The sequence below is a fragment of the Orycteropus afer genome, unplaced genomic scaffold (genome assembly GCF_000298275.1).
Source record: "Orycteropus afer afer isolate SDZICR_OR568_19922 unplaced genomic scaffold, OryAfe1.0 scaffold01129, whole genome shotgun sequence".
Classification (NCBI taxonomy): domain Eukaryota; kingdom Metazoa; phylum Chordata; class Mammalia; order Tubulidentata; family Orycteropodidae; genus Orycteropus; species Orycteropus afer.
Window position 1 is genome coordinate 176,035 of NW_006922716.1, and position 10,210 is coordinate 186,244.

The window sequence follows — 10,210 nt, forward strand, 5'->3', positions numbered from 1 at the left end:
CCATCCCTGCTGTGTACCCCGAGGCCCTCTGTCCCCTCCAGCCCCACCGCACCCCAGCTCGTGGTCTGTGCCCGCAGCGGCCCTGCACTGGCCTCTAGCTTCCTCCACCTGCTGCCCTGTCTGGTTTTTTTCCCCGTCTGGCTTCTGGGCCCCGTCTTCTGTCTGGGGCATGGCCTCCCAAGCCACTGCGTCTTCCTCACCTGTCTCTCACCTTGCCCTTCATTTGTGGGGTCAGAGAACGTGTGGGGAGCACCGCATGGGGAAGTGACAGGCCCCCAGGGACCTGCCCATAGCCCTACTGAGGAGGGGGGAGTGGGAACAGGGCCTCAGGCCGTGGCCTTGGTGCTGAGGAAGGGCCGGGCCTGGGAGCCGCTCAGGTGGAGGCTGAGCTCACAAGTGTGGCCCCTGGTGATGCTCCCCACCTTGTTTGCCTGTGGCGGGGCGCCTGCTAAGGGGTGCTGCTAGCACGTCCAGCCCTGACCTCCGAGCGCTCGGCCCTTTGTGAGGGGCTGCTGAGCATTGCTGTGTGAAACGGGATGTTAGGGCGCATGCGGCTCATCACGGTCAGCACCCCGATGTGGTCATCCTCCTGGGCAGGGCCTGCAGCTCAGTGTGATGGCACAGGGGCCAGACCGGGGCCCTCGGCAGACCTGGCGGTTGGCACGCTCAGTCACGGGGGTGTGACTCATCTCGTCCAGACGTCCCACAGGCAGCTAGGGTGGTGGGTCCGGGCCAGGCTGGGCGTCCGGCCGCTCTCGTGGCAGCCCACCTGATGACTGGGAACTAGGGCTGGTGGATCAGGGCCAGGGTGGGCGTCCGACTGAGGGGTCGGGCTGGGGAGTGGGTATCTGCTGAACCCTCAGCCGGCGAGCCAGGTGCCGCCGTTCATTCTGGACCAGCACCCAGTTCAGTGGCCTGAGAGCCCATGAGGGTGACATCAGCCCTTCGAGGCCGTGCCATTGCACGGATCCTGGGGGTGACCCTTAGCCTGGTCACCTCTCCCCAGCCCGCCACGAATCAGAGCCCACACGCTGCTTTTCCGGGCTCACGGACACAGAGGGTGTGTCTCGCTCCCAGCAGCTGGACGCAGGGTGTCCACACTCTGCCTGACTGCAGGGTGGCTGCCAGCGCCACGGTCGGGCCTCTGGAATCGGGGCCCCTGGGCCACTTGCAGGTTCTCCTGGCATCCTTCCCTCTGCCACCAGCCTGGCAGCACCGTGCTCTGACTCCAGGGCACCCAGCCAGCCGCCTGGTCCTTGTTCATTCCCGACACACCCCCGCTGCTGCCCTGGGAGCCCTCAGCTCGGGGTTTGCAGGTGGACGCCTCCCTCATCTTAGTGCCCAGGGGATGAGTCCCAGCTCCAGGGCGCTGGGGGCCCCGCCGCCCCGCCCCGCCCCAGTGATGGCGCCGTGTGCAGCTGGTCATTGCTGTGGGTGTGAGCAGTCACTCCATCCCTCCCCGACGCCCTCGGCACTTCCGGTCTCCACGGGTTTGCCTGCTGTGCACAGTTCGTGGGCAGGACCCGTGCCGGGGCAGCCTCCTGTCTGCGGTCCTCTCGGTGCGCTTGCAGCTTCCCGCGTCGCAGGATGCGTCTGGACTTTGTTCTGTTCCTGGCTGGGCACGTCCACCGCAGGGCGGGAGCGTGCTCCGTTCTCCATTTCTGCTGATGGATGTTTGGGGTGCCCCCGCTCTTTGACTCAGGCGTGAATAGTGACTGGTGCTGCCGGGAACATGAGTGTGCACGTGTCTGTGAGCGCACGTTTGCGTCTCCCACGGACTGGGATTGCCGCGTCACACAGTGAGTCAGGGGGGAGCCGTCCTGGAGGAGGATGTCGCGCTTGGTGAAGCGGAGTGTCGGGCAAAGGGGAGGGCTCTCAGTGAGGCGGACAGACCTGGCGGCTGCAGCGGGCTCAAACAGCGCAAGGCTTCCGAGGCTGGTGCAGCACCAGGCGGTGGGCGGCCTCTCCTCCAGGATGGGACAGGTCGCCGAGTCAGCTGACCCCAGGGCACCTGGCAGCAGCGGGGGCAGGGTGACGTGGTGTGGCCCGAGGCATGAACCAGCTCCCGTGCCCCCCAGCAGTGTGTAAACCAAAACCCAACCCACTGCCTCGGAGTCGATTCTGATAGTGACCCCGTTGGGTTTCCGAGGCTTTTTAAATCTTTAGGGAAGTAGATTGCCCAGCCTTCCTCCTGTGGGTTTGAGCCCCTGGCCCTCTGGTCCGCAGCCAAATGCCTCATCCAGTTTTTCCGTACCTTGGCAGCACTTGGTATCGTCTGCTTTTGGATTATAGCCACGCTCGTGTGTGTGATGTGACATATTTCTTGTTTTTGTTGTTGTTGCATTTCCCTTAGTGACTAATGGGAGCTCTGGTAACAGTGCCTAAGGCACTTGACTGCTAACCAGAAGGCTGGCGGTTCAAACTCAACCAGCCACTCCTCGGAAGGAAGGTTGGGCAGTCTTACTTCCACAGTGACAGTGCCTTGGAAACCCAAGGGGGGTCACTATGAGTCAGGTCCGACTCGACAGCACATAACAACAACAACAGTGACATCATGGGAACTTTTTCATGTGCTTAGTGGCCAGTTCTGTTTTCTCCAGAGAAACATCTGTTCAAGTTCTTGGCCCGTTAGTTGGCTTGTGTCTTTGCGTCGCGTTGTAGAGTTCTTTACATATTCTGGATTGCTTGGCGCCATGGAGTCGATTCTGACCACAGAGCCCCTAGAGGAGGGTGGAACTGTCCTACAGGGTCTCCAAGGCTGTCCATCTTCGTGGAAGTGAGATCCCATGGAACGTGCACCTCGTGGTTGCCCACAGGCCACAGTCCCTGCGTGGTTTGGACACTGCCGTGAGGAGGGGACACCAGGTGGCTCCCAGCTGCCAGGGCCTCTGGTTGGGTGCGGTGGCTCCTACTGCAGAGCCAGCCCACGGGGGTCCCCCGAGTTGAGGGGGTGAGGGGGGCCAGGCACTGGTTTACACAGGACGGCTCCTTTCATCTCTGCCGCCTGGAAGGCAGCCGGCGCCTGGGTGACGATGGCGTTTGGGGCCTGGGGCTGTGCAGATGTGGGGGCAGGGTCAGGCCCGGTGTCCAGGGGGGTGGGTGCTGGCTGGAGAGGCGGGGGCAGGGCCTGGCCCGGTGTCCAGGGGGGTGGGTGCTGGCTGGAGAGGCGGGGGCAGGGCCTGGCCCGGTGTCCAGGGGGGTGGGCGAGTGGTGCCTGGGGCCTCGTGGGACCCGACGGCCTGGGCTTCGGAAGGAGGTGGGCCGGAGCCTCACACACTGGGTGCCCTGAGGGGCGCCAGCCCACTGCCGGCCTCAGCCACGTGCTGGAGGCTTGGCCAGGAGGTCAGCCCAGCCCGACGGTGTAGCAGGCGCAGCCGGGGACCGGCTTTGGGGCTGTGGGAAGGGTCTCAGTGGGTGGAACGTGGCTCCTCGCGGTAGCCCTCAGAAGTCCTGATAATTCACAGATGGGGCAGGTGGAGCCCCCAGGCAGCCCGACCAGGGGCTGGCAGCCCTCCTTCCCTCCAGTGCCCCTGCCTGTGGGACCGGCAGACGAGGCCGAGGGCAGGCCTGGGCCTCAGGACACAGGAGGAGCCTGGCAGGCGGTCGTGTGGCAAACCACAGAGGATCTGGGTCGGGGCCGGCCTGAGGCCCGCCTGCCAGGGCGGGGGCTCTGAGCCCCAGAACTGCTCTGGCCCCCAGGCTGGAGCTGACGGGGGGTCCCCGGGCCCCTCTGACACCCAGGCGTGCGCCCCAGTGCTCCTGCCCCCCCCCCCCAGGGTGTGCACACGGCCTGGGAGCTCTGTCCACAGCAGGGGTGTGCTCAGGCGGCTCTCGGCACAGGGACCGCTGGGTCTCTGAGGCACCCGCAGGCACAGTGCGGTCAGGGACCGTGGCCAGCGCAGCTCTGTGGTGTTCGGCGCTCTGACCCGGCAGGGTCCTTTCTAGGAGTTGGCCGGGCCCCGTGAAGCAGGCCGAGGGGCTGCAGTGCAGAACGTTGGGGGTGCGGGGCTCAGACTCCTCCTGCCGCCACCACCCTTCCTAGTCCCCTGGCTTGTGAGCCCCGACAGCACCTCGTCTTGGGCTCATAGTGGACCAGCCAGCCCTGCTCGCCTGCCCCGTCGGGCGCCACCTCCCAGCTGTGGTGCCGTGAGCACCAGCCCGGCCCAGCCAAGCTGCCGTCGGTGGTGGTCCCTCTGCACAGTGCTAGGGCCGACGCGGGGCCAGTCGGGAGTGTGATTTGCAGGGGCCCGTGAGGTCCCGGGATGGTGGCCTTGGAGCTGGGGTGTCCGCAGGCCACTGTGCAGAGAGGGCTGCTCTGGAGTCCGGCCACAGAGGCCACGGGCAGCTCTCCGTCTGCAGGCGGGGGCACAGAGGGCCCTGCGGAGCGGCCCCTGCCCTCTCCTCCTCTCCCCGCAGTGAGAACCCCCTGCCCACGGTGGAGATCGCCATCCGGAACACAGGCGATGCCGACCAGTGGTGCCCACTGCTGGAGACGCTGACAGACGCCGAGATGGAGAAGAAGATAAGGGACCAGGACAGGAACACCAGGTGCCCTGCAGCGGGGGGGCGGGGGGGCGGGGCGCGGGGCCAGCTCCCCGCTCGGGACAGGAACACCAGGTGCCCCAGCCTTGCAGGTGCCCCTCCCCTAGGAGGAGGAGATCTGAGCGCCAGAGCTAGGCCCCTGGGTGACAAGTCTGAGGTTGGCCCGACCAGCCCAGAGCCGGCTCTCAGTCCTGGACAGCTGGCAGAGCTGAGGGAGAGAGAGAGGAGGAAGCTGCTTCCAGGCCGGACGGTAGATGCGTCCGGGGGACCTGCTGACGGGCTCCGGCCCTGTCCGCGCTGCTTATGCCCAGCTGCCCTGGAGTCTTGGGTGGGTGGGCACCCAGCCGGCCGGGAGCTGTCCCCCTCACTACCCTCTCCTCCAGGCGGATGCGGCGTCTCGCCAACACGGCCCCGGCCTGGTAAGCGCCTCGGCGCGGTGCCCACGGGAGCAGCTGGGCAGGTGGCGCCGCCTCTTTCCAGCACCTTCGCGGAGGAGAGCCCGGGGCAGCCGGGCAGCACGAGAGGGCCCCTGCTGAGTCCCCTCCCCACCCCCTCGGGTCTCGGGTCAGGATGAGACCTCGTTCTGGGTTATGTTTCGTTTTCTATAGCAGCCCAGGCAGGGCTGGCAACACTTTTTCAATAAAAAGCAACCGATCATATTTCCTTTCTTCAAGTGGTGACAGCATAGTGAGAAGGGGTGCCAGCTGTCGGGCCTGGCTCAAGCGGCTTGCCCTCTGTGGCCTCGGGTCCTCAGGTCACGGCTCCAGGCCCCACCTCTCAGCCCTGCAGGCCAGGCCCAGCACGTGTCCCCGTTCTCAGGCTTCCAGCTTCCCGTCCACCCGCCGCCGCAGAGGGAGGAGGCCGGTGGGGGGTGCCGGGCAGGCAGTGCCCCCCAGCAGCTCCGTTCAGTCGTGGGACATAGCTACGGCTCGCCCACTGGCCCTGAGTGCTGACATAGCTACGGCTCACCCACTGGCCCTGAGTGCTGCACCCTGATGCTTAGTCTGCAAGGCTGGAGCCCTTCAGGAGGGCACGTGGGGGGTTCCCCCCAGCAGGGCGACCTGCCAACCCCCCACAGTACACCTGAGGGTTTGATAGGGCCCCCTGCCCCACCTGGCACGGGCCGGCCACTACTGCCTGCCCCACCCCGGGCTGGTTGTGCCCAGCAATGCTGACCTGTGGGGGTACCCTCGCCCCACTCTCCTTCTGGTGACCCCCAAAGCCTGGCTGGAAGCAGGACAGGAGCAGGCACATGAGGACGGCTCGCCCACGTGGGTCTCCGCGCCTGGCAGAGCTGACTGGTGAGGCTGGGCGCGTGCACGCTCTAAAGCCAGCGCAGGGCTGAGACCACTCCGGCGCTGCTTCCCACCCGGGAGGAGCCATCAGGCAGCCACTGGGGGCCCCCTGCAGGAGAGACCCGCGCTGCGGAGGGCAGCCAGGGCCCACACGGGGTCCTCAGCTCAAAGCGGCAGCCATGGCCAAGTCTGCCCACAGTTGGTCTCGCCCATCACAGAGCTCCGTGGCCACGAGGGCAAAGGATCCGTGAGGCCCTTAGCCACCTTGCCGCCATGGCACCAGCTGGGCCCCGGCTGCTGCAGTCTGGCAGGCCCGTGGCCAGGAGGGAGCCCAGGCCCCGTCGAGGCGTCGCGGGCTGGGCCGACGGCCCTGAGCAGTGATTCCCACCCCACCACCTGGGGCTGGGCTCAGAGCAGCAGGCAGGGCCGGAGCAGAGCTCGGGGTGGGACGTGCCCTGCACAGGACAGGGCTGAGGGAGCCAGCGCGTGGCTGAGAGGCTGCAGGTCACCGTTTATTCAGTTTGGTCCCAGGATCAGTCCGAGCTGGGTGTGCAGGTGGGGGGCCGTCCTCCAGGGCCGCCCCAGGCCAGCTCGGGCTCACTGCTGCGGGGGTGGCAGGCGGGGTCCTGGCTGCTCCTCGGGCAGGGGCAGGTAGTTGGGGTCCTCCTCCCGGGCATCCAGTAGCAGCTTCCTGTGGGGGTCCGTGCTGAGCTGAGCTTTGCCAGCGTCCCTGAAGTGGGGGGGTCTGGCGGAGGGAAGGGGGTGTTGCCAGCACTCACAGGAAGTGGGGAGTCAGCAGCAGCCTCTTGCCCCCCGGCTGGTTGGGAAACACATCCTCCAGGAAATAGTAGATGTGGCCCACCGTGATCCCTGGGGGAGAGGCGGGGCCTGCTGAGGTCACCCTGCCCCAGGCAGGCAGCCTCACCTGGAAGCCCACCTTCGAGGCAGGCACAAGGACGTGGGCTCAGCTGGCACAGGCGGTTGGAGGGCTGTGACAGGGGCTGGGGCCAGGGAGGGAGAGCCCTGGTCCACTACCCCCCACCCCCACGCAGGCACCAGTCACCCGGAGGGTCAGGGACTGGCCCACTGAGGGTGAGAGGGACCAGCCCTTGGCGGGGACAGATGTCTGACCCATGTCCCATTAGGTCCACGAGGACCGAGGGTGGGACCGGGCGGCCGGCATGGCGGCAGGGGCACCGTGGGGCCGGGCGAGGTCGGGGCCGGCCCTGGGGACCCCGATGGCTCACCCAGCAGGTCCACGAGGATGGAGTTGCCCAGCAGCAGGGAGAAGCCCAGAAGTGCCCAGGGCAGGAAGGGCGCCTGGAAGGTGAGGGGCCCAAAAAAGTTGACGTTGACACGCGGGCTGCGGCGGCTCCACACGTAAACCAGCATGGCCATGAGGGCCTGGCCCGGGAAGAACAGGCTCCCCAGGAGCCCCAGCAGCTGGGCCCGAGTCAAGGGTCCAGGGCCCCGGGGAGGCCCCTCCAGTCTTCCAGGAGGGGGGCGGGGGTGAGGGCTGGTCCCGGCATGACGCTCACCCTCATTGGCCACCCAGGCTGACTTCGTGCACCCTCCCCTCACTGGCCCCGAGTGCCACTCCCCCACCAAGGCGACACCCCGTGGCCCGCAGGTCCCAGGCCAGGCGTCCTGCCCGGCTCGGCCCGCGCCCCTTCGGGCCCGCCGGCTTGCAGGACGCATCGCCCCCTGCAGCTGTGCACCCAGCGGGGCGTGGGCATCCACCCCGGCGCCCGGAGCTCAGCCGGCACATGTCGGCCGCTCAGTGCACGCCAGGCTGGGCAAAGACTGCCTCGCCGGGCCCGGGCTGGGGCTGCGGGCCCGGGAACGCGGAAGGATACGGTCATGAGGACGCCGCCGAAGAGGAACATGAAGACGAAGTCGGCCGTGCGGCCGCGGAACGAGCCCTCCTCCAACAGACGGCAGTAGCGGAAGCTGAGCCTCGGTATAGGAAGCGCAGTGCGCGGGCCTCAGTTCCCCCGCCTGCGCGCCCCGCCCACCCGGCCCGCGCCCAGGATACACGAAGAGCATGTTGAAGAAGAAGCTGAATCCCAGGGGCCCGAAGAACAGGAAGCTGGTGATGAGCCGCCAGACCTGCAGGGGGCGGGCGGTCAGGGGCGGCCGCGCGCGTGGGGCGAGGGAGGGCGGCGCGGCCGCGCGGGCGGGGGAGCCTCACCTGGAACTTCCGGAAAACGAGGTGCGGGTTGAAGTAGAGCTGGAAGGGGCTGAGAAGATCCAGCTGCTGCAGAAACAGGACGCGTCACGGGCGGCCGCTACCCGAGCCCGCCGGGGTCTTCACCACTCGCCCCGCCCGCCTGGGCTGTAACCCTGGCGACGCTCATCCCACTCCCCTCACCCCCAGGTGGCTTACCACGGCGGCGGTGGTGAGCACGCAAGCCGAGGTGTAGGCTCGCGTCACCGCCGGCACCTGCAGGAATTCGGCTGCCAGTCCCTGCCACGCCATGGAGCTTTCTCAGGCACGCGTGATGGCACCTGTAGCCTACTCTTTAACCCGCCTCCGAGCCCCGTCTAGCTCCGGCCTTCAGCCAATCCATGTCGGATGCGCAGGTTAGGAGGCGGGGTCCTGGGCCTCGTAGCCAATGGGGTAGGAGGCGGGGAGAGGGGCGGGGCCATCTGGAGACTGTTGACCAATGAGCCGGCTCCACGGTTGAGCACGTGGCGATTGTTGTGGCGCCGGCGCGGGAGAACGCGTGGCCAATGATGAGCCAGAAGTTTCGCGGTGTTCTAAGGCGGGACCAATAGCGAGGGCCCACGGGGCCGTCACGGGGGCGGGGCTAAAATAAGCGCGGGTATTGGCGAAAGGAAGAGGGCGGGGCGCGCGCCGGGAGGGGCGGGGCCACGGGATGAGCGGTGGAGCGGTGCTGGGCTGCTTCAGGGTCAGCTGCTGCCGGTCCCCTACCCGGTATGTAATTCTCTTAGTGAAACGTGGACGATCTCGTCTGAACCCTAGCCCAGGAGGCGTGCAGAAGCGTGTCCACTTGCCTGCTCACCTTGGGGAGGAGAAACCCCACCCATTCATTCATTCACGAACTCAACAAACGTGCGTTGAGAGTACACTGTGTGCGGGCGCTGCTCCAGATACTGGGCAGACGGCAGCCATCCGCAGACGGTGCCCTTTACGTTCAGGATGGTGCGCTGGCCGACACGGCGCAGGTGCGGTGGAGAGAGCAGCGTGCTGGGCGCACCTGTAAGGAAGTTACTTTTTTTCAGAAATGCAAATTTTATTCTAGTTCATGGCCATCTTTTTGTCTGTGTGTGTGTGTGTGTGTGTGTGGTGAAAATATACATAATAAAATAGGCCATCCCAACAGTTTTTACACGTACAGTATCCCAAACCCACTGCTATCGAGTGGATTCCGGCTCACAGCGCCCCTAGAGGACAGCAGAGCTGCCAATAGGGTTTCTAAGCCGGTCAGTCTTCACGGAAGCTCTAACCCTAGCCCTAACCATTATCTTTCCCCCCCAGACCGGGTGGGGTTCCAGTGGCCAACCTTTTGGTTAGCAGCCAAATGCTTTAACCACTGCGCCACCAGAGCTCCTTATATGTACAATAAAGTGACAGGGTTTACCACCATCACTGTCCAAGTCATTCCACCACCATTAACATAAACTCAATGCCCCCTAAGCAAACTGCTCTCTCTCCTCCCTCCCACCCGAGGGAACCGCTAATAATCGTTGGCTTCTGTATATTTATTTCACATAAGTGAGAGCATACAGCATATGTCCTTTTGCAACTGATTTTGCTCAGAGTGACGTTTTCCGAGCTCATCTACGTGGCGGCAGATGGCAGGATGCCTTTCTCTTTAGGGCTGTGTAGTATTCCATTGTGCGTGTATCACGGTTAGTCCTTTCATCTCAGGAGGTGACATCGGATTGGCTGCCCTGTGGGAGATGACGTCTGATTGGCTGTCCTGTTGGCCTAAGACAGCAGGCGGGCCAGAGGGCAGTCAGTGAGCAGCGGAGGATGCCAGGGGCAGGAGTCTGCGACAGGGAACAGCCAGGAGGGCAGGAAGGGATGGGATGAGGGTCTTGCCCACACACTGGACAAAAGTGTGGCAGAGGAGTCCAGGCTGACTTAGTGGTTTTGGCTGCAGGGTGAAGGTCTGGGGTGGCCTCTGGAGCACTTGGGGTGGAGGTGCGAGGGATGAAGACCCCCATTCTGCCTTGCTGAGGCTGAGGTGGAGCTGTGGGTAAGTGCTTGGCTGCTCACCAAGAGGTTGGTGGTTCAAGCCTACCAGTGGCTCCATGGGCGACAGATGAGACAGTCAGCTTCCCTAAAGATCGCAGCCTTGGAGACCCTGTGGGGAAGTTCCACTCTGTCCTCTGGGGGCGCTGTG

At 65.4% G+C, this 10,210-nt stretch overlaps 2 protein-coding genes across 2 annotated transcripts in view; one reads left to right on the forward strand and one right to left on the reverse strand.

Annotated features, from left to right (window-relative positions):
* Nucleotides 1-4,965, forward strand: part of SMARCB1 (SWI/SNF related, matrix associated, actin dependent regulator of chromatin, subfamily b, member 1) — a 47,004-nt gene extending 42,039 nt beyond the window's left edge. Inside the window, exons 8-9 of the mRNA XM_007958778.1 lie at nt 4,417-4,548; nt 4,926-4,965. Of these exons, the coding sequence (XP_007956969.1) occupies nt 4,417-4,548; nt 4,926-4,965 (172 nt within the window). The remainder of the gene's footprint in view (nt 1-4,416; nt 4,549-4,925) is intronic.
* A 1,469-nt stretch (nt 4,966-6,434) lies between these two features.
* DERL3 (derlin 3) lies at nt 6,435-8,316 on the reverse strand. Its single transcript, XM_007958772.2, has 7 exons — nt 8,224-8,316; nt 8,029-8,094; nt 7,873-7,946; nt 7,694-7,787; nt 7,085-7,280; nt 6,617-6,707; nt 6,435-6,528 (listed from the first exon to the last, which is right to left on the reverse strand). Exons 1-7 carry the CDS (start codon nt 8,314-8,316, stop codon nt 6,435-6,437), a joined length of 708 nt encoding a protein of 235 aa, XP_007956963.1.
* Nucleotides 8,317-10,210: the final 1,894 nt, after the last annotated feature.